The 27,872-nt window shown below is 46.4% G+C and overlaps 1 protein-coding gene across 2 annotated transcripts; it reads left to right on the forward strand.

Moving 5' to 3' along the window:
* Nucleotides 1–2,746: 2,746 nt before the first annotated feature.
* Cfap161 (cilia and flagella associated protein 161) lies at nt 2,747–14,449 on the forward strand. 2 transcript variants are annotated; one of them, XM_041658760.1, is made up of 7 exons: nt 2,747–2,841; nt 3,549–3,638; nt 4,333–4,568; nt 6,158–6,248; nt 11,274–11,432; nt 12,834–12,907; nt 13,941–14,449. In XM_041658760.1, the coding sequence occupies exons 1-7, from the start codon at nt 2,770–2,772 to the stop codon at nt 14,131–14,133; spliced, it is 915 nt and encodes a 304-aa protein (XP_041514694.1). In that variant the 5' UTR covers nt 2,747–2,769; the 3' UTR covers nt 14,134–14,449. The 2 variants fall into 2 exon arrangements, with proteins under 2 accessions (XP_041514694.1, XP_041514701.1); XM_041658767.1 differs by having other exon boundaries at nt 2,813–2,972.
* The last annotated feature ends 13,423 nt before the right edge of the window (nt 14,450–27,872 follow it).

Below are 27,872 nucleotides of genomic sequence, written 5' to 3' on the forward strand. Positions count from 1 at the left end.
GACACTCAAGAGGAACAACACCAAAGTTAGTCAGAAATCTGCATCTGGAGCCTTTGCTTTGGGATATAGTACAATTGTTCCACAAGCATGTGTGCATGCGTGTGTGAGTTTTGAGACAGGGTCTCTCTATATAGCCCTAATTTGCTAAGCCAATTGGGCTGGTTTCTGACTCAGAGATCTGACTGCCTATACTTCCCAACAGATTAAAAATAAAAAGATTTAAAAAGATTTTAAACTAGGTGTGTATGTAGATGTGTGTAGGTGTGTGCACCTGAGTACCATGCCTAATAGAGGCCAGAGGCATGAGATTTCCTAGTGCTAGAGGTGCAGACAGATGGGAGTTATTCTACATGGGTGCTGAGAACGAAGCTCAGGTTCTCTGGCAGAGCGATACTGGGTCCTAACTGCTGAGCCATCTTTCTGGCAAGCCCCCCCCCCACGCCTTTTTGAGAGAACTCTTACAAAGCTCGGGCTGGTCTCAAACTTACTTTGTCCTTGAGGATGACCTTGAACTCCTGATCCTTCTGCCTCCTCGTGGTGAGTGGTGGAATTACACACGTGTGCCAACAGAACCTGGCTAGAGCAGGGATACTTCTGAGGGCTGTATTATCATTGATTGCCTCACCGTGCAAACATCAGTGCTAGGTCTCCAAGCCAGGATCTTAAAGTTCCTCCATCTCTGCTATTGGCCCTCCTCAAATTTCTGTTAGTGTTATTGCCTTTAGTGGATCCCGAGCCCCAATGATTTTCATGCTTTTCAATACCAGCTGTGGTGAATCTGGACATGATTGACTGGTGAGGGATAACTACTATTGATTTGTGGTTTTAGGAAAAAAACATCACTCGCACCTTTGTTTCCAGGTCAATCATTTTACATCAGTTCATCTCCAACATCGACACTGGCTTTGAATGCTTTGGGTGATAGTGATCAGAAGATCACTAGAGAAAATCTGGAGATGTTCTAGTTGTGAGCTGCAGTAGATTGCTGACACTGGGGACTTCCCCCGCCACTGCTTCCTAGTACCCTGTAATACACAGGAGGCATACTTTCTAAAATAGAGGTAAAAGCACTCTATAGTAAATAGAAAGCCAGCAACATAGTCATTTAGCGTCACTCTGAGCCTTATATCCTATCCATAATCATGTGTGCTATGCTTTTGATCAGCAGCCAGCACACAGGTTTTTCTCTTATACCAGCATCACAGACACATGTGAGCAAGCGGTGCCGTGTGCTTTGATGGTACTGCGGCGACGTCACCAGGCAACTGCTTGCTTTCAGATGATCATGATCCTGTGTGAGTAGTCACACTGATGTCTATTCCTCATCATACACAGCAAGGCTGGCTTTAGCAGTTTGAATATGCTAAGGTACACTGCTAGCTTCACTGAGTCTGTTTCCAGTTCATCACATACCCCGAGTGACACGTGTCTGATCCGATGTAATGTCCAACGTAGCGCCTTTGGAATCTCAGAATGTGTATCTTAGAATGCGGTGTGGTGGTGGAGGGACAGAGCCAGTGGAATCTCAGAGGAGCAGAATGGGTCCTATTTGTGTCCTTGGCTGCAGCTTCCAAGCTCTCAAGTCCTCCCAGGTCTCCAAGGAATCCTCTTCCCTCAAGTTTGCCCGGCTGTCACCCTCAGAGCCCACAGGGCAGCAATGACTCATCCACGTAGCCCTCCAGTCCCTTCTCCATCATTTCTTCGGTGGCTTGGGTGTGTTACAATCTCCTGAAGCAATTTGTTTTCAGGATCTGGCTTTCTTGTTAAGTTGGGTTTGGCCCACACCTTCTGTTTCTTGTCTGTGTTGGGAGGTGATTGGACACTGGGGAATTAATAGATGCGTGCAGTCAGCAGCTGGCACCAGGTGGGTCTACCTAACTGCTTATTCCTCCTGCTCATAAGACCATATCCTCTTGAAGAAATGCTGGCGACAGCAAACTTTGGCTTTACCAAGAGTGCCTGCAAATCACAGGCTTGCCCTTGCATTTGGACATGGGAGCGGAGGGTTGCTATGAAATCCATGAAAATTATCGACTACCCTAGAAAAATAAAAAATATGTTAACACAATGGTTTCTTCCCTTGGAAGCTGTGAATTTTGAGTAATGCCCCCCCCCCTCTCTCTCTCTCTCTCTGTGTGTGTGTGTGTGTGTGTGTGTGGTGTGTCCAGTGTCTACAGTGAAGGAGGTGCTGTTTTGTGAAATTGATGCTGACAGCGATTAGGAAAATAGACTGGAGTTGAACCACATTTCCACAGGAAAGCAAGGGCACTCCCTTTTCAGAGTGCTTCAACTTAGAACCCAATTTAAAAAGCAAAAAGCATTTTTATGCCAATTGTAGTGTGCACATCTGTTATCCTAACACTAGGAGGCTGTCAGAAAGATTTCCAGTTCAGGACCAAACTGATACATAAAGAGTTCATGACCAGCCTGGAGTTATATACCCAGACACTCACTTAAAAATCCAACCCAAGAAAAACGACATAAAAAGTTTCAAGACCTTTCTTCCCCCTACGGAGCATTTGAAACATTGTGCTGCCAGGCTTCCCAATCAGCTTTGCGGTGTTCCTCGTGGAAGACCGCGGCAGTGATGGGGGGAGGGGCAGGGTGAGGTGGTCTAAGGCGGAACATGGAACCCGTGCACCTGGTGTGCAGTCACTTATTGGCTAGCCAAGAGGACCCTGACCAACCGGGAGCTGCCTGGTCGTCATGGCAACGAGACACGCTAACACTAGTGTCCTGGGAAGCTGGCTTTCTGACTGAGCAGGGACGATGGCGGTGCGGAACTTGTATGGTCCTGGAGTCCGGATGGGCAACTGGAACGAAGACATCTTCCTGGAGGAGGTGCGCAGGGTGCCGCTGCGTTCCCAGGCTCCCAGATCCTGTCCTGCACGCTCCCTCTGTGCTGCTCTGAGCACGTAGCCTCTTCTCACTCAGCCTCGCCGTGTCCTCCACTCCCCTCTTAGGAACCCGAGGTAGTGCATCTGCTCTCTGAGCACCCGCTTCGCGGTTCCTGAACTCACGGCAGGCACAGATTGCCTCCTTCCGGGTTCTCTGCCTTCGCCAGCTTTGTGGCACCCCTAGGTGTTGGGAAGGTTCTGGGGTTATGACTATATGGTGAAAACTATGCTCCCCCCCCCCCCCCCGCCCCCGACAGCTTTGGTGCTGTCCTGGACTAGCTTTTGTAGACCAGGCTGGCCTCAAACTCACAGAAGTCCACCTGCCTAGGTTTTCTACATGGTCACCACACAGTCAGGAGGACCCCGCTAGAGACGGCTGACCTCCAAATACCACTCCTGATTGTCTGTGGACGGGATAAGCATAGCGACCCTCTTTTTTTCTTCTCCATGCATTTTTCTTCTCAAGGTTTTCTAAGCACTCCGCCGTGACATGCTGAGGACATTTCTGCCATCTTTGTCACGATCACATTTTCCCTTTGTTGTTCTCAAACTGTCTTTGAACTTGAGATGCTTCTGAAGGAAAAGCTACCAGGATTTGTGCTCTGCAAGCCCTGCCTTGGGCTTCCCTTTACCCTGTCTTTGCATCCCCAGGAGCGCATGAGAGACTTCCTAGAAAAGAGGGAGAAGGGAGAACTTCTTATCCAGAGAAACAGAAGGCTGAAAAAGAACCTCTTGAGACCGGTAATCTCAAATTCCAACGCCAGTTTCAAACTGCTGTCAAGTGTGAGTTAAGCAAGGAAAGCGTCTAGAAAACAACTAGCCATTTTGAAAACTTAAAAAAAGAAAATTAATCTGAAAAGTACAGTTTTTGAAAAGTTCTCCAAGATTTTAGAAACATAAGGGAAAGTCTTCCCCTTAATTATGTTTACTTAATTGTGTTTGCATCTAAGGATGGATTAATGCTTGCCTAGAAAAAGTGCCTTCTAGTTGCAGCTCAAGAATGTTGGGTTGAAGCCGGGCGGTGGTGGTGCACGCCTTTAATCCCAGCACTCGGGAGGCAGAGGCAGGCGGATCTCTGTGAGTTCGAGACCAGCCTGGTCTACAAGAGCTAGTTCCAGGACAGGCTCCAAAACCACAGAGAAACCCTGTCTCGAAAAACAAAAAAACAAAAAACAAAAAAGAATGTTGGGTTGAAAGAATTTATAATGGAACCAACCTCTGTGAATTCCAGCAGCTTCGTTTGACCTTGTTTAGGGTCATCGGGAACTTGCTTGACTGTGTGGAAGGGGAGGACACTAAGGAGGGAAAGAAGAAGGGGAGGGCCTTATTGAAATGGTGCCAGTCTGAGAAAAAAGGAGGTACCCTCAGGAGGGACCTCGGTCTCTGCAGCTAAGGAATTGGTTGGCTTATTGGAAAATTCCTTTTAAAACTGTAGATGGAGCTTTCAATATCCCAAGATGGCTTTGTCCACTATGGCGATAAAGTGATCCTTGTGAACCCTGACCACGCCCGGGGGGAGGAGGCTGGCCTGTTTCTGGAAGGGGACATGTGCCTATGTGTGAGCCCCGATGAAGTTAAAGCCCAGCTATGCGAAGAGTTGGAAATGCCCTGTGGCGTGAGTGCCGTCCAGACCACCGTCCCGACGGGCAGGAACACCTTCACCATTTTGAGGTAGAGACTCTCATTCAGGGCATCGCAGTATCTGCTTGGATTTGTAGCTTAAAAATCCGAGATGAGACGTTAGTTTCCCTCATACGTGTGAGGACCTGAGCTGGATTCCTAGAAACCCCATTTAAAAAAGCCTAGTGTGTTGACACTTTTGTAATTCCAGCACTGGGCAGGAAGAGCCATGCAGATCTCTGAGCCTTACTGGTTAGTCAGCCTAGCTTACTTACTGAATTTCAGGCCAAATGAGACACTTAAAAAAAAAAAGGTGAACAGCACCTGAGGAATACCACTGTGCACGCACACAAATACACACAGACAAATGCACAGAAAGATGGACGAACACACACGGACACAGACACACACACACTGGCATCAGGTAATAACGGCTGCAGGCAAAGGTTATGGAAATACTTTCTGACGTCTCATCTTGCTTGCTTACTTGAGAAACATTGCTGAAAGCCCTTTACATGCCCGTTGCCGAAGACAACAGGTTAATTAGCTAATTGTGTTCCGTTCAAAATGTTTGCTTCATGGTGGTCAGATCCAGAGACTTGAACTTACGTTCTCTCTGGAGTAAAGGAGGATTTTCCAAACAATGTTACAGGATGCTTTGTGCCCACAAGGGTTTCCATGGCTCTTGCTAGCTTCACAACAAAAATATGTCATGTAATAAAAGGCTACACGAGGTGGGTTTTCCTCTCTTCAAATCAGTCGTCTACCAAAATGGATCTGAGGTTTTGGAAATGATCAATGAGACCCTTAGAGCCATACAATCACAACTCAAACTACCGTTTTGACTTTGATTGAAGACTGTGGCAATCCTTCAGTGACAAGAAAAGAGCCTTGCGTCCTCCTGCACCCTTCATTTAATTTTTCTTAAGTACAGATGGCTTGCGGTAAAACAACTTAAAGTTGAGGACCATTTCGGTCCCGGGAAGATGATGAGGGAAGATTGTATTAAATGCCTGCAGAGGTATCACTTTGGTCTGTCTAAAAACATAGCACACATGATATGAAGTTCTTGTCATACGTTGACATGACAAGCTTAGTCTACTCGAATCAAAGGCTACAGAACAGGGAGGCTCTGGGTTTGATCTGTGGGCAGAGCAGGTAATAATGAGCTCAGGCTAGCTGGATGTTGAGGCTAAAATGAAGGACCTTTTATAGCTGGCTATGGTGGTTTACAGCTGTAACTCCAGCCCTCCCAGGAGGCCGAGGCAGGAGGATTCCTCCAAGTTCCATGTCAGCCTGGGCTTCAGTGTCAGACTGTCTCAAAACACCAAAAAACAGAACCGTGCACTTCTCAAATAAAGACATGAGTAGAAAAATACAAGAAGAAAAAAAATCTTATAGTTGGTGATTATAAGAGTATTTTAAGTAATGTTGCAAAAATGGATATATTGGGATATATTTTTGTCAGGGTCTCTTGACATCATCTCCGATCTCTGAGGTCTTTGCCTGGCAAGCCAAACAGACCAGAAAGGAACTCTGTTATTTAATTGAGTACAGCATTTGAATAGATGCCCTAAGAAACCTGAGGGAATGATGGGAAGGCACAGTCCTCCCTCTCTCCCCTTTCTCTATCCCTCCAGTGACAGCTCAGACAGGAGTGCTGTGGGCCAAGTCCTTAGATACGGGCAGAGCTTCTGCCTCGGAATACCTGCCGGCCTGGAATGCAAGATGGTGAGTCTTTCTGTGTGTGCTCCTGTCGTCTGTCCTTGTTTACCAAGATGGCCAAGAGCTACCTCCAGAGGGACTGTGCAGATGAGGGCCCCATTTCTGCTGTCACCGTGGCTTCAGTCTGTGGGGTCCGTGGGCATTGCGTACTCGATTCTTTCCTCTTAGCTTTGTAAATAACAAAACAAACAAGCAAACAGCATCCCTGTCCTTAAAAGCTAAGGAGTGAAGAGAGAAAAGTCTTTTTTGGTAATGCAGCTATCAAAAAGCCAAAGTTTATGCCATGTTAAACAGTAAATGGAATGAACGGGTTAACTGACATTTGTCATATGCGACCAATGCCAGCAAAGATATACGTTGCTTAGACTAATCTTGAACTTCTGGACTCAAAGTGATCCTCATGTCTCAGTTGTTCTGTTTAACATCTGGGACTGTAGGCATGGACCCTCGTGTCCAGCTCTGGCATTTTAAGCTTTAGATTAGCTGTTTTTTTTTTTTTTCCTAAGAAGTAATAAGGACAAGACGAGTTTGCCGAAGCCAGGAAGCTTAAGTCTCTGAGAATCTCCTTTCCTTTGGAGATAATGAAGTATAATAGGCCAGGTGCCATGGCTCACACCTCTAAACCCAGCCCTTGAGCGGTGGAGGCTGGAGGAAAATTGCTGTGAGTCTGAGACCCATCTGGACAGAACCAAACAGACAATAGAAAGAACCAGATAAACTCATGCAAGCTCTGTCATAGGGATTTGTGTAAATTAACCATTTGAGTCGGTGAATCATAAAGTTGGAGCACCGTGCCAGGCAATACCGCAATTGCTTCACACACACGGTGACTCCATTGTTTTCCCATGCGTCCCTGACATAAGACCACTGGGAACTAGGCATTCAGCTTCTAAATGGCAGAGCTAGGACCGTGGGCATTGTTATGGTTTGAGTGTGAGATGCACCCCCCTTCCCCATAGGCTCCAGTGTTTGGACACTGAGTTCCCAGTGGGCGGGGCTCTTTTGGGAGTTGGGGACCAGCTGGAGGAAGTGATTGGCAGTGGGGGAAAGGCCTTATAATAGCTCTTTCTGGTTCTGGCCCAATGTCTCCGCTCCTTGGTCCGTTGAGATGTAATCGGTGGCCCCATAGGCACAGCCACAGCTGTCCCTGCTGCCAAGCCTTCCCCACCACGAGACTCATTCCTGAAACTGTGAGCCCCAGTAAGCTCTCCCCCTGCAAACCGGTCTTATCAGACAGCAAATGAGACAAAGGACACGAGCAGGAAATCCCAGTGTTGTCCGACATGACAACAGTCCTTTTGGTAGCACTAAGCCAAACCGACGGTGCCAGTCAAACTCTGCCATACAGAGGTGTCCATCTGCAGCCTGAGTTTAGATACAGAAATGAAGCAAAGGTCGTTGAGGCAGGGGCGTAGCACCCAGAGATGTGCACACCAGCATCTGTCTTCTTCGACTGGTGCTTTCCTATGTGTCTTCTTCAAAGCACACAACTTGGCTGTGACCATAATGAGCACCCAGCTTCTTTCTACTTCGCTGTTTTCAAAGCTCTCCTTAACAGTTACATTTAAGGAGTATATATTATTCCTTATTATGATATATTATTGTGCGGCAGTGTCAGAGTGACCCAGTCCTTAGTCTATCTTCAGGCAGTCTCCTTTGCTTTCTTCTTCTGGTGGTCTTAATATTCAGCCCAGGGCTGGCCTTGAACTAGCGATCTTCTTGCCTTAGCCTTCTGACTTCTGTGATTACAGGTGTGTGCCACCATGCCTAACTGAGTTTGGTACTCTAGTTTCTATCCCGTATAGGGTTTCATGTGTGTAGGTGGGTAAATGCTTAAAGCTCACGCCCCTCAAACCCTGGTTAGTCTTTCAGAATAGATTTTTTCTTTTGGCCTAGAATTACTGATATCAAGAATGCGAATACAAATAGAAGAATGAAAGCTGGATATGGTAACACACACCTATAATTTCAGCACCTGGAGTGCTGAAGCAGGGGGATTGCCACAAATTCCAGGTCAGCCTGTGTTTCAGAGTGAGATCCTGGTTTTTGTTTTTTTTTATTTTTTTCATTTCTTTTTTTTTTTTTGGTTTTTCGAGACAGGGTTTCTCTGTGGTTTTGGAGCCTGTCCTGGAACTAGCTCTTGTAGACCAGGCTGGTCTCGAACTCACAGAGATCCGCCTGCCTCTGCCTCCCGAGTGCTGGGATTAAAGGCGTGCGCCACCACCGCCCGGCTTTTTCATTTCTTTTTAAAGGTAACATGAAACCAGTTCTTTAATTGATTGGGCCAATCTGTACCCTCAGAAACAATAAATGCAAAAGGCATTAAGTGTGGCAAACAGCATAATTTAAATCTTTGCTAACCTTCTGGACAAACAGGAAAGGATATGTAAATGTCGCAGTACCTGGTTCAGTCCCTGAACTTCTGCCCTTCCCCCTCCTATGTCCTCACTTTTCCTCCCTGTCTTTGCCATCCTTATTATTTTTCCCTGGGAACCATGTGGTCTTTGTCTCTGTATTGACGGGGGTTTACCTCTGCCCTTTGGATGGATGATTAAATTTTGCATATTTGTTACTGCTATTTCATTCCTCATTTTAAATCGTAGTTGTTTGAATTGTATTTTTGAGGTACATCTATCAGTTTTCCTTTGAAACTAGTTTTTTGTGTGTGTGCACGTGCGAGTGTGTGACTGTGTCTAGGACACCATTTAGGAGTCAGTTTTCACTTTTTGCGTTGTTTGAGACAGGGTCTTATTCACGGAGTCATCTCCTTAGCCCCTACATAGCTTTTAAGGTTTAGTCTGTTAGGGATCTGATAAGAAGGAAGATAAGTATTACTTTCTAGATGTTTATAGTTTGACATTTGTTTACATTTATTTTTTTTAATACACTTGAGATTTATTTTGGCAAAAGGTTTTGCCCTCAAGTTCCCCGAATGATCATCCATCTCACGTGTTAGCTCTCGAATAATTCTTCCTCCTGACACACGGTGCTTCCTTAGGCACATATTAAATTATCCTCTGCACCACATGCTCTTTCTGAATGTTCTATTTTGATCCACTGAAGTCGTCTATTTTTATGCTAGGGCGACAGTGTTGTAATTATAGAGCACCGTAATGCACGTTGACAGATCTCCGTTCCCCTCCTTTCTCTCCCTTTGTCTGGGTTACATTAGGAATTAATCTTTGAGCTAAACGCAATAATTATCTTTTCCAGTCCCTCGGCCTGTGCAGGGAAAAGCCACTTTGTGTTTGGCTGGCACTGTAAAACTAAGTGCTTTCTTTATTCACAACTTTGGAGGTTTGACTCCTGTAAGGTGTCTCTCAAATTCTCTCAGGAAGGCATGTCAGCTCTTTCTTGGTCGGGTTTTTATGACTCGCCTTACACGGTTGGAGCACTGGTCTTGATAGTGTTGTTCCCTCCTGTCAGCTTTTCAGCAAAGCTCCTTTCTATCCAGGTCCAGTTCATTCTCTCTCTCCGTAGTACACATCAGCCATCTTTTCATTCTCAAAGCCAGCCATGGTCTGGGCCTCACCAGTCTGATCTGTCTTCTGAGGAACACCTCTAAGCATAGGAGATCCTCTCACGAGGCCTCGTATCCCACTGATGCCACCTTGGGAATCGGCAGTCATATGGGGGACAGTCAACATCCAGAGGGTAGCAGGATACTGCTCTTATCCACAGCCCATCACCCCTCTCACTGGGTAGAAAATGTACAGAGGGTTATAACTTGCTCATGCCTTCCTCATTGAGCCTCAAACACAGCTTAGTAGATAATAAAGCACGCACAAAGGGCCAAGGAAATGGCTCCATGACTAAGAGCACTTGTTGCTTTCGTAGAAAACCCAGCTTCATTTCTCAGCATGCACACGGTGCGTCACAACCAGTCCCAGAGGATCTGAAGCCTTCTGCATAGACGTATATACACACAGCATATATGTTGACAAAACACTCGTATATAAAATAAAATAAATCTAATTTTTTTGAACACACTAAAACCTTGTTTAAAAGACAAACCACCAGCCGGGCGGTGGTGGCGCACGCCTTTAATCCCAGCACTCGGGAGGCAGAGGCAGGTGGATCTCTGTGAGTTCGAGGCCAGCCTGGTCTACAAGAGCTAGTTCCAGGACAGGCTCCAAAACCACAGAGAAACCCTGTCTCGAAAAACAAAAAAACAAAAACAAACAAACAAAAAAAAAGACCACCTTCATGTTCAAGGTGAAGGTGAACAAGCAAAGAGCTAACAAAGAGAGAACATTTTGAACTTCTGGCTGGATGGGATGCCTCTTGACAAGGGTAGCCATGCATCTAAGCTCTATTCCCAATGGGAACAAGGACTCCAGATGGTCAGGGTCACTAGAAAGTCAGGAGCCAGTGCAGGCTGTGATGAACCCAGGCTGAAGAGCGCTTCATCTCAGGTGCCTGGTTTCGGTAATGTTATTTATAGCGCAGAGAATACAGACCCAGGTCCCATGTTTTGAAAGAGGGGAGCAGGAAATGGAGTTTAGAAAAACGTTTTATTTCCTGTTGCTGAGAGAAAACACCATGACCAAGGCGACAGAAAATAAAGCACTTAATTTGGAGGTTCATGGTTTCCAGAGTGTTAAGAGTCCATGACCATCCTGGCGGGCGGAATGGCGTCAGTTAGGCAGAGATGGCGCTGGAAGAGGAGTTGAGGGCTCATATCTGCTCTTTAAGAAGGAAGCAGGAAGAGAGAGAGCTAACTGGGAATGGCATGGACTTCTGAAACCTCGAAGCCCACCCCGGGTGAGGCACCTCTTCCAATAAGGTCACACCCACCTCCTAACCCTTCCCAAACAGTCCACCAACTGGGGACCCAAGTCTTCAAGCATAAGAGCATGGGGACCAGGCTCATCCAAACCATCACAGGAAAGAGAAGGGGGGAGGGATACCGGAAGAGGGAGGGACAGGGTTCTAGAAGCTGCTTTCGTGCCTGCTTGCTGCACAGTCCCTCTGGTCGCCCATTTCCTGGCTGGCTCAGTAGCCACGATTCTGCTCATGTGCCATTTCCAGCTCTATTTATCGAGTGACCACAGAACCCTTCTGAAGTCCTCTAAGAAGTCCTGGCTCCAGGAGGTGACTCTGACCGATGAGAGCTCTCACCTGAACTGCTGGCAGCCTACCTTCCTCGACCCCCAGCTGCGCCTGGAATACGAAGGCTTCCCAGTCAGGGTGAGCTTGGCACGCGGGGCTCCTGCACGGGGCCTGTGAGAGTAAGGGCTGGGGCTCACACCTGGCCCTCAGGCGGAGCTTTGAATTCCTGTCTCTGAACCCTGGTGGCTGCAGACTAGAATATCTGCACAAGGCGTACAAAAGACCCAGGGTCCCTGGGCACTCCCAACACAGCTCTGTAGAGATCCCTGCAGGCAATGCGCTTGGCAACCTAATCTGGACTGGCCTCCCTCTCTCCTCCTCTCCCTCCCTCCTCATTTCCCTCCCTCCCTCTTCTTTCTTTCTCCTCCCCTCTTTTCTCCTTTCCCTCCTCTCCCTCTCTTCCTTTCTCTCTCTCCTTTCTTCCTCTATCCCTGCCCCCTCTTTCCTCCTGTCCCCCTCCATTCGCTTCTCTTCTGCTCTCCTTTATTTCCTTCTTTCCCCCTCCCTCCCTTTCTCTCCTCCCCTCTTCTCTTCTCCCTCCCCACTCCTTTTTTTCCTCACTCTGTAGCCCAGGCTGGCCCAAGACTCTCCTTTTCAAGTATCCAAACAGCACCACTTTGCCTGACTTAAGTTCTCATCTTGAAAGATCCTGGGAAGCCGAGGGAAGGGAGGAGGCAGCAAGCGGCTACCTAGGCAAGCACAGTCCATGATCACTCTTGATTTGAACTCTGGACCAAGTGTGACGGAGCATGAGACATGATCCTTTGGGGAGGTTGCTATGGGCACAGAACAAGCTTGCTGCCTCTGCCTCTCCAACCCAAGGCTTTGCTACATATCCAAGGGGGCATCTGTTATAGGAGAGGGAGGGATTTTAGGACTCACTGCATGCATCTGAGCATCTGGCATCAGCAGTTTTATAGGATTGCCCATGGGAGGGGCTACAGTCCCAGGTTCCTCTGAATCTGCCCCACACAGTGGGTCCATTTCTTAAGTTCTGGCAGGGGATCCCAGTTTCTGGAGGCTCCCTCTGAGTTGTACAGGGTAGAGGATGGTCACCTTATCCACAGCGAAGGAAGCTTGACAGAATTTTCTGGGTAGCCATCCTCTCCTTTGCTTGGCATTCCTAGGACGGCATTAGGAACTGCTGAATATATACGTGTGTGTGTGTGTGTGTGTGTGTGTGTATGTGTGTATGTGTGTGTATGTGTGTATGTGTGTATGTATGTGTGTGTTTGTATGTGTACGTACTTAATAGCATCAGCCATGTTTCACGTTGTCAAAAATCTTCTTACATATGACTTTGAATAATTATTCTTCCCTGTAGATATCTACCATGGTGCATCTCATGAAGCCCATCATGGTTCCCCAGCCTTGTAGGTTATATATGTACTACATTGAAATGAATGGTCATATTTTCTAGATTCTTGCTTCCAGGAAATTGTACAGAATACTAATGGTACTCTTTTCCTATCCTGTAAGGCAAATGAAAAACTTGTCCTCTATCATCGCCACACAAACCGAGCCTTGGCCGCCCATCGGCATCTCCCCCTAAGGTACCATATGCTGCTGGGTGTAAGAGAATGTCATAGTGGGCTCAAGTCGTGCATGTAAAAGCAGAGACGTTTGACTAGACGTCTGTGTCTAGTCATGCGAAGTGAAGGTTTTTAGGTGCTGAATTAAGAACAATGACATTGTTCATGAAAATTATTTAAAAGTTAAGGCCAATTTTTGTTTTCGATTAGTGTTAAGCATACTAGACAAGTCAAATACGTGAAAATCCTTGTTCATGCTCAACGTTATTTGAATTTTTCTGCTCTGTGAAACAAAGATAAGCACTCAGTTGGCACATCAAATACTTTATTTTGTCAAGTGACATATTTTATTTTATAATTCAGAAAGGGGTTACTAAATTTATGAAGACAGTCAAAAGACAAAGTTTAGTTTAAATTCAGGGTGGTCCATATGTTTATCACCTGAAGTTTTGATTGGCCTGAATTTAAAATCCAAGAGACTTGATTTTGCAAATACCTTTTATTCATTTATTTAGTTAGTTGAGACAGGGTTTCTCTGTAGCTTTGGATCCTGTCCTGGAACTTGCTCTGTAGACCAGGCTGGCCTTGAACTCAGAGATTCATCTGCCTCTGTCTCCTGAGTGCTGGGATTACAGGTGTGCATCATCATCGCCTGGCACAAATACTTATTTTTAACACTAAAGAAACTTAATGTATTATATTTGAGAAATGTATTATATTTGAGAAAAACTTTGTCAGAGATACCTACACGGCCCACACATCTATTGACTGGAATTGTAACTGATACTTTTAAATGTCATAATTATGAATTATGATGCTTTGTGTAGAACTTTGATGCTGCTATTCAGTAAAGTCTTCTCTGATGGGAGGATGCTGGCTATAAAGGGACCCCATGTGCCTAAACCCTTGAGAACAGGGGGGAAATATTCCTGCAAACGTACATTTTAGGGGCTCTCCTGGGCCTTGCAGAGTGGTCTGGTCCAAGAGGGATTTCCTAGGAGGGAAGAACACTGTCATTCAGTTTCTGACTGGAATCCATTCTTTTGTGCTCCAGGACCTATTTTGGGAAGGAAGTTGAGGTTGCAGCTCACACACATCTGGATTCACACAGAGTTGAAAAACCCAAGAACCACTGGATGCTGGTTACTGGGAATCCCAGGAACACGGCGACCACCATGCTGGACCTCCCCGCTCCTCCCACAGACGACACCCGTGCTGTGGAGCAGGCCATGGGCATCAGCACATAGTGACACACCAGGCACACATGTGACCTCTCGGGCCCTGCTCTCCGCAACTGTAGGTCTTAAAAAGAAATGAACAATCTTAGTTGTGTCCCAAGCAGTTTTTCCAATAGGCTGCAGAACTCCAGGAACACGGTCTTAAAAGAAATATATTAAATGTATTGAACTAGTGATGGCCTTGCTGTAGGGAGTAAATGGTGTCTGAAAACAACAGTATTTGAAGTTAGATCAGCTTTTGTTGATATCCTAATTGTGGCAAGCTCAGTACCCCCACTCGGAGCCCCTTGCTTAGTAGACCCTGCAAAGCCTATGCTCCTTTCCAAAGCTGTGTTTATGTAATAAAGGCTGTCAGAAGTTTATGGATGTTTTGGCATTGCTGTTTCTCCCCCAGTTTTCTTCCATGTGGAACAAGGTGTGGTTCTGAGCTGTAGCTTTGCCTTGAGATTAAAATCCCCGACCTCTATGACCTTATAATCACACTGCAGAATCAATCCCTTTACCGCTAGTGAATTTTTGAAACTGACCGAATCATGATGTCAGCCATGGGGTAACAACGAAGGTCCCAGCAGTGGGGCTGGAGAGATGGCTGTGAGTGGTTAAATGTGAATTCTGCTCAGTTCTCAGCGTCCATGTCAGGTGGCTGACAACTTCCTGTAAACTCCAGCTCCAGGGAGGACTGGTGCCCTCTTCTGGCCTGCGCAGGCATTGCCCTCACACGCACCCCCCCACCCCTCCAACATACGAATACACATAATAAAAAAAATGAAAAAGGAAAAGTCGGGACAGAATGAATGTATATGCTTCTGTTTATTTGTTCAGCTACTCATTCTGCCTTTGATGTAAGATATTAGGATAAATAGCTCTCCCCAAATGCGCACGCCTTTAATCCCAGCACTTGGGAGGCAGGCAGATCTCCGTGAGTTCAAGACCAGCCTGCTCTACAAGAGCTAGTTCCAGGACAGGCTCCAAAACCACAGAGAAACTCTGTCTCGAAAAACCAAAAAAAAAAAAAAAAACCCAAATACATATTGAGTTGTAGAAAGTAGGTTACAGTAGGTTTTATGTAGGTGAACTTGGGCTCGAGCACGCTTCAAGAAGCAGGCATTGGCACCAAAGGCTGACTAGCCTGTCTCTGTGCTGGAGCCACTCTGGGGAACAGTTCTAGTCACTAATGTCAGAACCCTAAATAGACATCTTGAGTCAACACTGGGTTCAACCTGGACAATGAGTTTCATCAGGGACTCTCAGACAGTCCATGGGCTTCGAGAGAAGCCCCATAGACAAGGACCTAGACAAGAAAGTAATAGTTCCTTGAGGTGGCCAGAAAAGGCCTCTGTCAGCAGGTGCCAACCTGGCTATGTACTCGAGCACCCGGAGACTTTTGGCAAGAGCCGTGTCCAGGCCGTACTTCCTTCTACCAAACCACAGTTTCTGGGGTAAGGCTTTAGAGTGTGCAAGCTTGGGCACATCTTAGGAGAGCCTCATTTGGTTTACTTTGGGTAGAGTTCCAATTTCCATGTTAAAGTATTAAACTTTAAAGGTTGTTTTTAAAATATTTTTATTTTATGTGTATGGGTGTTTATTGGTATGTCTGTACATCACATGCATGCACTACCCACGAAGGACAGAAGAGGGCGTCAGATCCCCTGATATGGGAGTTAAAGATCGTTGTTGGCAACCAGGTGCGTGCTGGGAATGGACCCTCTCGAAGAGCAGAAAGTGCTCTTTAATTCTGAGTCATCTCTGCAGCCTACAGAAGCAGTATTTTAAAAAAGCTTGCCAGTTTATTTTAAAATAGAGTCACTGTCTTTGGAGAGGAGGGTAACATACGCTTATAGGTCTTCAAGGGCAAAAGCCCAGACAGGTAGAGTTGCTCTACCTGCCTATCTGGGGAATACATTCTGTAATAGCCAGAACCATCTGCAAATATAGTAGTCACTTCTGCCCCATTTTCACTCCCATCACAAGGGCATGTTTATCCCTACCACCATTCATGTGTGTGTGTGTAAGAGAAACTCCTGGGCTTGGAGGTACAGCTCAGTAATAGAGAATACTTGACTAGCATACAGAGATCCTTAGGTTTGAATGCCCAGAACTGGGGAATGGTGGATACAAATGAATCCTGTGCCTCTCATGCCTGTCACTAAAAGAACAGGTGAACTTCAGAACCGAGCCTGTTACCTGGGTCACCCATTCCTCAGTATCGCCCGTCCTTCCTTGGTCACTGGTAGCAAATCCAAGTTCAGGACTGAGTGGGACCTTAGCTTCCGGCAGTAGGAACATAAGATAATCCCAGAGATGAGGTTTGGTCACTTTCTAGCTCCAAGTCCTCCCTCCCCACCACCCCCCAGGGCTGCAGGAAGAAATGATGTGGTAAGCACGGCTCTGTAAGTTCATCTGTTTCTACCCACAGGTGGAGGGGAAGAGGAGGGAGAGCAAGGGAGGGGGAGGGGAGAGGGGGAGGGCCTTAAGGTCCATTGGAGGGGGGAGGTCATCTGTGACTCTGGAATCACAAGTGTGAGAAAGTTGCCCAAGGCTTGAAGTGCAGATTGCAGATCTGATTGGTGGGTTTCTGGGGAGTGTTTTTTTTTTTTTTTTCTTCACAAAAGGCAAAATTAGAAACACCTTTTTCACTATTAAATTCATTATCTAGAGTTTTTTTTGAAGAAATAACCACGTAGTTCCACTTATATATTTGATGATCATGCAGTATAAATTCAGTTATTGCCCCCATAGGAGCCTGAGTTACTAGGCCCGAGTCCTGTGCACAGCAAACAGTTGGTCGCTAGATAAACTCTTACAAATCAAAAGGAAACAACACCCATCCTGCTTGAAGACTAGAGTGGAGTGTTTGAACTGGATTATAAAAAACAAAATCCCAAACCAAACAAACATTCAAGGACCAAAGAAGCTTTTCTAAACCGCATTCCAAGGAAAACAGCCCGAGCAGCATCCCTGGCCTGGCAGAGCCGCGCGGGGGCGTCAGAGCCTGCAGGGGCCAATGGCCTCACCTGGCAATGTACGGAAGAGGAAAGAGCCTCAGCCGGGAAAGGGATTCACAACGCTTCAGGGGAGCCAGAGGCGGGTCCTCCGAGATGCAGTTACTTGGAGGTAGGCACCTGATCTGCTTGTAACTGCTAAAGTACTTTGAAGAGCAGAACCAGGAGTCGGGTCAGGAGTGGGCATGCAGTTGCCTAAGGTGGCCACAAGAGGTCAATATTAATAACGTTAACAAGTCAGTTCCAAGAAAGGGCTAGTTAGGCTTAATGTCAAATAATGTGGGACTTTCCAGCTTCAGAAATGAATGTTTTAAGAGGGAAAGAATTATGAAAAGCGCCCTGTTAAGAGGCTATGGGAGGTCAGGGCACCTCTTTGCCATAGTCTATGATACCACCCATCCCTATCATCATATCACTGTAGACTGGGAAAGGTTATGCAAGATTCCCCGTCATCTACCACCACCAGCTCCCAGTGCTGTCTGGTCTTGGGATGATCTTGCTTGTGTGCTGCCTTCTGATGCTAATTTTATTTATTTTTACTTTAGTGTTTAATTTTTTAAAATATATTTTAGAGTGTTTTGCCTGTACGTGTGTATGTGCTCCACGTGTGTGCAATGCCCTCAGAGGTCAGAACAGGACATCAATCAAATCCCTTGGAGCTGAGTTCCAGACGGTCATTAGCTGGGTGGTACCGAGACTGAACCCACATCTTCTGCAAGTGCGTAAGCGCTGTGGATGGCCGAACCATCTCTCTAGTCCCGCAAAATCGAAGTTTTAGTGTTCCTTCCTCTTCTACATCCCTATGGAGAGGCTTCTTAGAGAAGTGGCATGCATGCGTGCGTGCATGCTTTTGCCATCTGTTGTCCCCGTTCAGCACGTGGCTCGGCTCATATTGTTGCCACTCATGTAGTAAATGGACGCTTAGGATGTGGGGAGGCACCGCATGTGAACCGGTGTTTTTCACCACCAACTTCCACTGTGGATGAAAATGTGGTTTCTTTGCCCGTCTGCTGTGCTTGAACTGTAGGCTCTCTGAAGGCAGGGAATGGAGGACCCCTTCTGTCCTCTGTGTGGAGCATCATTGCTAAAGCCATCACCAAACATTTATTGACTACTTGCTGTGTACTGGGCCTTTTGTAGTCTGAACATGGCAAGCCGTGTAGTCCTCACAGCCTACGAGATATAGGTACCAGCATTATCTGAAATTTACAGGACAGGGAATCCACAGGATAGGTTAGCAGAATCGGTGTCACATGACCAGTAAGGAGGGAGTTCGGCAGCCTGGACTTCAGCCCAGAGCACTCAATCCTCTAACTCTGAGATCGACCCGATGACTAATACCGGAACTCGGAAATGCCGAGGCGTATTCTAGGATGTGTCTCTGGATGTGCGTTCAAGTTCTGCCCTGAGACCTGCTGCAAATGTGCCCTGCTCCTGACAGAGGGCGAAGCGGGATGCGGAATGCTTACTGTGCATAACTGTGCCCAGTGGGCACAGTGGAACTATGGGTATGGACGCTAATTCTGAACGGAAGCTCAAAGGGATGCTACGAGCCTCCATGCTCACTCATGTGGGAGGTGGCCAGTGTTCACACGGAGCTGTTTGAGGGGAGCTGGAGCTCGACGTCATCAGAGTTGGTGGGAAGATCCATGCCTGCAGGGCAATGAACCAGCGAAAAGGAGGCAGCCGGAGAGAGGCTGAAAGACAAATTCCGCTTAAAGTCTGCTCCGGCTGCAGAGACTAACGGTGAAGCGACCATGGAGAAGGGCGGAGACCTGAACACTGATCCTGTCAGGAACATCTGGCGGTACCAGAGAAGTGCCATTTGTGACAACGGAGATGAACCTAGAACGCTGTGCTCAGGGAGATCTTGCATGTGAAGTGTGGAAAAAGCAGAGGGAGAGCAGGACGGTTCCCAGGGGCTCGGCATGAGTGCCGACATGCTCTGAGCGTGGACACAAGCTCCCAACGAGCCGGGGAGCAAGCCCTATACATGCTCCGAGGTTCATTTTTAATTTCCAATTAATTAATTGATGCTTGGTTTTTCAAGGCATGGTTTCTCTTTGGAAAAGATTGGTAGAGCTACAGACCATGAAAGACATCAATTTGTTTTTCTCTATTTTTGTTACACATATGCACATAGTTTTATATAGTTGGAAATATCCTTGGCTTGGGAAGGCTGCAATGAAAGCCCTTGGCTCTCCGGCATTCAACTGTAACTTGTAATTTTCTTGAACGGCACCGTGATAGTATGTATGTATGTATGTATGTATTTATTTTTTGAGACACCTCACAATAAAGCCCCCGTAGTTATTTTCTAAATGAAAAAAGAATCATAGTACCAAGCAGAATTTTGATTTGTTAAAAAACAAACTCAAACATTGAAATTCCTCCTGTGCCTTCTGCAGCTCAGCAGACCCGCTCCCTGTGCACGCCAAATAATCCTGTGTCTTTTTGTTGGCTGCTCATTTCAGACGCCGTGAAGCCTCGTGTAGCTTGGTGAGTCTTAGACTGCTAATGGCCGCTTACATAACTCAAAACACTTGGGTGTGTGGCTGCTTTTAAAACCATTAGTGGAAAAATTTGGAAAATAATGCTGACAATATTTAATTTTAATTAATCATGCAATTTCTTGAATTATAATGAAAGGATGGACTTTCTTTTTTCTTTTAATCATTAGCATATGCTAACTAGTTAACTGCCTCAATTAGTAAGCTTCACCATGAGATTTCCATGCATGCATTTACCTCGTTAAAGTGTGTCCATGCTCCCGTTTCTATCTTCCAGTGTGTTCTCTCTTCTCCTCCCAGGCTCCAAGCCCTTTTCAGTTCCAGTCTCTCAACATTGAGGTCACCACCCATCCTCCACACATATGGAAAAAAAAAACCTGTCTTTTGTGTTTCTGAGATTTCTATTAACATAATGGTCTCCAGTTCCATGTATCTTCCAGTAAATGGAATAATTTCATTCTCTTTGTCTTCTGGGGCAGGATCTTCTTGCTGTATCTTAGGCTGGCTTTGAACTCATGCTTCAGTTTCCTGAGTGCTGGTAGACAGGCAACAGACATCATATTTGGCTCATTCTTCCTTACTAGCAACACACTCTTGTGTATATAGACTGTACCTTGTTTGGTTTTCCTTTATAAAATCTTCTGTGTACGGGCGTTTTTGTTGGGAGCTGTAGCTTCCTGGCCCCCTGACTTTCTTTGCCTGTCTGAGACCCTTTGCCTGCTGGAGTGAACTGAGCAAAACACCTGTGCCTGTAGCTGCTCTGAGCACGAGATCCTGATGGAAGGCTGATGAGGCCTGCAGCTGAAAGATCCCGAGAGCTGGGCATGGCTAAGGATCCCTGTATAAACTGCCCCTGAGCACAATAAAGTGAGCATTGGCATTCTTGTATCAAGGATGACCCATGTCCACATCTCTGTCTGTCTGTGTTTTTAAGTCTCAAGTCTGGTTCCTGGCTTGAGTACTCACCTGTATTGGCAGGAGAGATACAGGCGTAGTATCGTATAGATTGTAGCACACATGTAGAACAGGATTCCTTGGTTTTTACACGTTTTGCCATGCATGTCTTCGCAACACGTGTGTGTTTGTTGCCCACAGAGATCAGATGAGGGTGTCAGACGGTTTTGAGCTGCTGGGAATCAAATCCAAGTCCTCTGGAAGAGCAGCTAGAGTTCTTAACTAAGGGATCATCTCTCCACTCCCCTCCTTCCTCCCCCTCCCTCCTTCCTCCCCCTCCCTCCTTCTCTCCCCCTCCCTTCCTTCCTCCCCCTCCCTCCTTCTCTCCCCCTCCCTCCTTCTCTCCCCCTCCTTCCTTCCTTTTAGTGTCTTTGAGTCAGCTCGCTGTATAGCTGGGCTGGCCTGGAATTCATTGCATAGTCAATACTACCTCTGGACTTACAGTGTTCTCCCCCTGCCTTTGCCATTCATCTATTTCAGTGCACGTAGGTTGACACCATGGCGTGGCTATGTGATGGCCGCAGCAATAGCTATCAGTGTTCAAGTGTCCCTGTTCTATGCTGACTTTGGTTCCTTCCAGTGCATAGTTAGAGGGCGTACAGTCCCGTTCATGTGGTAGCTATATTGTTTTTTTTCCTACATCTTAAATAATCTTATTTTAACTTTTATTCTTCTCTGTTGTATTACCTCCCGACTACAGTTTCCTCTCCTGCTTTTTCTCCTTTGCCTCTCTCCTCTACCCCACATCAACTCCTCTTTTGTTTTCCTTCCAAAAAAGAAAAAAAAAGCAGGCTTCCCATGGATATTCACTGACCATGGCCTAACAGGATGCAATAAGACTGGGCACAGACTGTCCTATCCAAGCTGGATGTGGATGTGGCAATCCGGTAGGAGGAAAAGGGGCCTAAGTGCAGATGAAAGAGTCAGACAGCCCTCTATCCCCACTGATAGGAGCCCCACAAGAACATTGTCGTAGGTAGGGTTTCTATGGCTGCGAAGAAACATCATGACCAAAACTCAAGTTGGGGAGGAAAGGGTGTGTTCGACTTACACCTCAGCATTGCTGTTCATCACCGAAGGAAGTCAGGACAGGAACCGAAACAGGGCAGACTCCTGGAGGCAGGAGCTGATGCAGAGGTCATGGAGGGTGGTGCTTACTGGCTTGCTTCCCCTGACTTGCTCAGCCCATGTTGGAGAACCCAGGACCTCCAGCCCAGGGATGGCACCACCCACTGTGGGCTGGGCCCTCCGGCATTGATCACTAGATAGTGAACCGCTTCCTCCTTGAGATCCAGCTGGAAGGTATTGCCTCAGCTGAGGCTCCTTCCTCTAGCTTGTGTCAAGCTGACGCACAAAACCAGCCGGTACAAACACCGAGCTACACAACCATAAGGTATACACCTATATGCAGAGGTCCTAGCTCAGTCCCATACAGGGGCTGTGTTTGTTGCTTCAACCTCTGCAGGCCCCTTCGAGTTCTGCTTAGTTGATTGTCTAGGTGGCGTTCTCCTGGTGTCCCCGACCCCTCTGGTGTTCCTCTGGCTCTGGTAGTTACATTGTTTTAGGAGGAAGTTCCATGTTGTTTGCACAGTGACCACACTGACATGCTCACTAGAAGAGTATAAAGTAGAAAAGTTACTCCACCCCAGATCTTCACGAGCTTCTTATTTTTCAAACAGCCATTCCCAGGCTGGGTGAGATGGGGTTTAATGTTCTGATTTTCATTTTCCTGATCGCCAAAGATACCGAGCATCACTTTAAGTATTTATTGTATCTCCTAAGAAAAATGAGAGACTGACGCAGGATGTGTGTCTGAAACTGTGAAAGGATAAAAACGGCTTTTAAAAGATGAGCCTTCTGAAAGAGAGTTCTAAAAGCGTCTAATGTTCAGCCTGAGTGGCGTCTCTCAAGCTGTCACATTGTGTGTCTTATATAAAATATTTGTAGTATTTGACAATTAAGCTTTTTTTTTTCTTCCTGTTTTGTGGCTTTGGGGGTTGAATCCCACGCCTCTTGTCTGCTGTGAGCTGAACTACATTCATAGCCTCCTTGTGATTTAAATATCTTTTAATACTTTAACCAATCTTTAAAAAAAGGAGAGAATATACGTGCTGTTTGGGTGTATCTGGAAACTCAGTTTCCCTGACGTATTACTCAGGCTTAGATGGATAGTTTTTAGAGGCAGCCTGTCCACTAAAACTGGACAGCCAGAAGAAGTTGTCTGGAGACTTATCCCGATCAACACTGGGGAAATAGCTCTGGTGGAGAAGTCATTCGAGTTGCCCTGTGTGTTTGGCGGCAGACCTTGAGCTGTGTTTTAAGCCACTGAGATGCCTGCAGTTCCTGCAGGCTTCCTAGGCACCCGGGTGTGTGTATTCACTGGGGTACCAGACTGACCCACCCAGGGTCCTTCCAGAATCCTGCACTGCGCATGCGATGCCGTGAACGCTCAGCGTGCGGAGTTGCTCAGCGCATGGACGTCCTCCCTTCTCCCCACTTTAGCGGGACAGAGATGGTGCCTCAAGTGGCTGTCCTCACTGTTGGGCAACCCCCTCTCCTTTCCCTCCTTGCGTAGTCTCTGTGGTGTATTATTGTTGGCTGAAGGGAACGAGGTTGAACATCTGCCAAACACCTGTCTTGTCTCCTGAATGTGCTTCCAAACAGACGGGCAGGAAGCAGCACCACCCTTGCTGAGTTGCCAGAGTCCAGGGCTTGGGGGCTGGAGGGATGGGGAAAAGGAGTTCAGATATGATCTCTTTCAGGGCAGGGTGAGAGAGTAGCAGAAGAGGTCTCTGGGTTCTGCATCCTGCCATACTTCCCTGGCTTCCTCTGGAAGGGCAGTATTGTAGGGTATGTATATCAGCAGGAGAGACTGGCTGCCGGCAACGGATACAGATGGGAGATGTTGGAGGCCGACTGGGGCATGAAAAAAGGAGAAAGTGACCTTGACCCTTTATATGGGAGGCGATCTGAAGCAAGGGAGAAAGGCGTTGATAAAAAGTACCTTACTAAGAAGGAGACACTGGGGGTAGCTGGCACTACCTTACTGTGAAACCTGAGAGGCAGGATGTGCCAGCCTGCGGTGGATCTGTTTCTCCAAATCTCACTTGTGGGTTGCTCGAGGATGTCAGCTTCCTGCTTTGTATTCCTTGTAACACAGCTGGATGAAGAGAAAATCTTCAGGGAGGGTGGGGTCTCAGGAGTTCAGGAGGAAGACCCACTGGGATCTCCATGACATGGACAATCAGCCTCTTTCTGTCTAACTCTTTTTCATTGGCTAGTACATCTTTTTACTCTCCTGCCTGTCTCCTTGTTTAGCTCAAGGTGGAGCAAGCAAGGAATGAATTTTCAAGATGGTTGTTCCCTCAGTAAAGTGACCTTTGACTACTTTATGCTCCTAAACACTTCAACATAGACTTAAACTAGCAATTAAAATGTAATGTTTAGCCCAGAATTATAGCTCCTCAGGCAGCTGGTGCAGGAGGATCACGACATTGAATTCTGTCTGGGAGACATAAGAAGAGGCTGTCTCAGTTTTTTTTTTTTTTTTTTTTCTAAACTCAGGGTTGAATTTGAGCTGTGGCCTCAGCCCCTGTTGTATCTGTTCCCACATCTCACCCACTGCGGTTTCTGACGTTTGGGAGAAGAGATCAGGATACCCAGTAAGTTCTCTGATCATCGTATTTCGCAGAAGACCAATGCAAGTCACTTCACTTTCTTGCTTGTTTCCTCCTTTCTTTTTCTTTTTTTCTTCTTTCGTCATCAAACTGGCAACTCAATCGTCCCTTACTTCTTTCTCTCTTTAGTCTTCCCACTGGGCGTGAGCACCAGCCCTGGGTCTCCTCACGTGAGAAACAAGAGCTGAGAAGGTAAGCCAGTTACACTAAGTGCTTCTTTGGGGCCCCTTTCAAGTAGCTTGAGGTAGAGGGACACAGGTACATAGCCACCACCAGTGTTCTCTTGGCACCCTGGCTTGCCTCTAATTACGGCCTTACATAAACACAATAACAGCAAGGGTTATCTTTCACCACCTCCTTCCAAGTGTTCCCAAGGAGACCATCGGGTCCAGTCACCAATTTACATGATCCCAGAATTCCTTCCTTGTTGTTATATTACTTGGCATGGTAGAGGCACACAGGGTTGCTGTGGCTCCCCTCCCCTCCCAGCTCTTGTTGAAGGAGAGGATCCATCCACCGTGGCTTAGTCCAAGGTCCTCATCTTCCAGGGAGCAGCCTCACAGGTATTGGTAAAAAATTTATTTTCTTTTTTCTTTGTTTTCTTTCTCTCTCTTTCTTTCTTTCTTTCTTTCTTTCTTTCTTTCTTTCTTTCTTTCTTTCTTTCTGGTTTTTTGAGACAGGGTTTCTCTGAAGCTTTTGGAGTCTGTCCTGGAACTAGCTCGGAGATCCGCCTGCCTCTGCCTCCTGAGTGCTGGGATTAAAGGCGTGTGCTGCCACTGCCCGGCTGGTAACTTTCCCACAGTTCCCTATTTGGCTTGGTTTCACTTTGGTCCTCAGTGGTATTGGGGCTGCCTTCAAGGATAGACCCCCTTTGTCGCTGTAGCAGGGACCTTCTCTAGGAAGCGCTCAGCCAAACCTTCTCCAATAAGCAGTGACTTTCGGGTCTCTTGGAAATGAAGATCAGCTCAGCTCACTTTGGGGAAGTCTTGGGCTGTTTCTAATCTTGCCGGAGCTTGGGTTTACTTTACCTGGGCTGTTGCCAGGCTACATAGGCAGGATCCCATTGAGACTGTGTCTGAGAGGTGAATCCAGCTTAGACAGCAAGATCAATAGATTACAAGTTTTTTTTTCTTCTTTCACGAATTCCTTATACTGCTCATTACCAGAGGGACCAGCGCTAGGCTTCAGTCTCTCTGCCCCTGAGACCAAAAGTGTTTTTCTTTAGTTTATTGATTACATCATGTAATGGACTCTCTGGACCTGAGTTTGACAAGTCAGGGAAACGTGGTGTCAGAAAATCAGCAGGGAAATCAGCGACAGGACCGAAGATGCCCAACTCCTATGTATGTCCTAAGGTTAGTGGTTTCCGTCACTTCCCTGCTTCACTGGGCTTTCTGTCGTCTCTTTTCTCTTCTGACAGCAGTGAGAGACTTGGGCCATCTAGGAAAATAATGGAAACAGAAATGCAAAGGAGAAAGAAACTTATCTTCAAATAAGTTACCAAGTCCAAATGTTGCAAAGAACCAAAAGGCGTGTGAAGACCGGGGATGGGGAGGACCCTTGAGCGGAACTGGTGAGTTTCATAGAGTGGAGACCACTCAAGCTGGGGAAGGACACACACACACACACACACCCACCCACCATATGATCCTGGAGGTCCGTCTACTCAGAGAAAGTAGATTGCAGAGGGTCAGATTTAAGGATCATACTCCCAAAGCAACTGTTACCTGTTGATTTGTAGTGTTCTGATTAAACAGGAATCAATGGCCACTGTGGAAAACAGGAAAATGAGGTAAACTTTGCTAATTTTCAGTGCCTCATTGTGTTGATGGGCCCCAGCTAGCCACTGCCATGCTCACATCAGTCTCTATGTGGATATTCAGTGTCTAGTGTGAAGTCAGTGATTGCTGGGATCAATTTGTGATTGGTGGTGAGTATGGTTTATGCTCACAAAACTTACCTTGAAATTTTTAATTAACTAAAAACTAATTGTGTGTATGTCTGAGTGCAAGTTTGTGCATTTAAGTGCAGTGTTCTTGGAGGCAAAAGGAGGGAGTCCGGTCTCCTGGAGCTGGAGTTACAGATGTGAGCGACACAGCATGGGTGCTGGGAACTGCCCTTGAGGCCTCTGCAATAGCAACAAGGTTCTTCACGCTGGAGTCAACTCTCCAGTCCCTCATAGTGGGATTTTATTCCCGGTGCTGAGCCGTGCTAAGAGGTGGCAGGATCTTTAAGTAGTGTTTGGGTCCATAATGCCACTCTCACAGAACTGATAAATATATTTTATAGAAACCTTTCTTCTATGTCTTCCTTATTCTTTGACAATCTTACACATCTATAATTTGTTTATATAGACCATTACTCCCACGTCCCCTTCCCATACTCATTGAACCACTGGGTTTAATTAGTGTTGCTTGCATGAGCCCTGAGTGGTAGAATATATTCTGGAGCATGGGCTGTTCACCAATGGCTACACTCTAGTGGAATTCTCCACGCTCTCTTTCTGCTTTGGAATTACATTGAGATGTCAGAAACAAGGTGGGGACAGCCTGGTTTCCTGAGTCACTTCTTTGGAAGGATTGACTAATACAATAAACATCACATGTCATAATTGAAAGAATCAGCTTCTACTTATATATTATTTTTATATTAAGTAATAAAATTTCATACTTAAATTGTGATTATTTTGCTACATTGTATAAGATAATCTGAGAAGATAGTTCAATCTATCATCTATCTATCTATCTATCTATCTACCTATTAATCCATCCATCCATGGTATTTAATTTTTTTCTACACAGGGTTTTTCTGCGTATCCTTGGCTATCCTGAAACTCACTCTGTAGACCAGGCTGGCTTTGAACTCACAGAGATCCACCTGGCTCCGCCTCCCAAGTGCTGGAATTAAAGGCATGTGCCACAATCACCCGGCATGAGAAGATCATTTTAATAACCTCATACTATTCCATTGGATTAACTTACTGCTTGTGCGCCATGCTTTGGAATGCTTTGTGGAAAAGACGAGCCCACTCTTCCCTCTGGGGAGGAAAGCAGCATATTGCTTCTCTGAAATGTATCGTAACATCTTGTTTCTCCCCTTTGATCCAGTTCTGTGTTAGCAGGTTTATCCTTAGGATGTGATAAGCAAAAAGTTATCAAGAAAGCTCTCTTTATAGTATCCAAATTGGACATCATGTACACGATGACGGGTTAGATAAATGACAGTGGGTTTCCTGGCATCGCCGGTTTGTTGGCGTGGCTTGTCTAGTATCTCCAGTATCTGGAATCTGAGGGTGAGAACGTGGCTGGGAGAATGGATTTCTTGTCTCCCTGCTGACTGACTGCCTCTGATTTTGGAGGAGGCTGGCCAAGATTTCTCCCCTCCTAATTTCCTTGGCAGTCTATGACCCTGGCTGCAAAGAGTGTTCAGATGGCCTCCTGGACATCAAACAGCTACAGCCCAACATTTGGTTACATAAAGAGCGAATGAATCATGAACACATGGATTATATTTCCGTTCAAATACACAGCAATTTTGAATGATGGGAAATGGACTCTGGGCTGTACAAATTAGCACTAGGTTGGGGACGTGGGTGAAGTCACCGA

This window comes from Microtus oregoni, unplaced genomic scaffold, assembly GCF_018167655.1.
Source record: "Microtus oregoni isolate MIOR12 unplaced genomic scaffold, Mior012 000000F_ref0000247, whole genome shotgun sequence".
Lineage (NCBI taxonomy): Eukaryota > Metazoa > Chordata > Mammalia > Rodentia > Cricetidae > Microtus > Microtus oregoni.

What these genes read in the sequence shown, in the direction of transcription:
- Cfap161 (XM_041658760.1), top strand. Translation starts at nt 2,770, where the DNA reads ATGGCGGTGCGGAACTTGTATGGTCCTGGAGTCCGGATGGGCAACTGG. An exon ending in AAGACATCTTCCTGGAGGAG is followed by an intron (nt 2,842 to 3,548) that starts GTGCGCAGGGTG and finishes TTGCATCCCCAG; the next exon opens with GAGCGCATGAGAGACTTCCT. An exon ending in CCGGCCTGGAATGCAAGATG is followed by an intron (nt 6,249 to 11,273) that starts GTGAGTCTTTCT and finishes TGCCATTTCCAG; the next exon opens with CTCTATTTATCGAGTGACCA.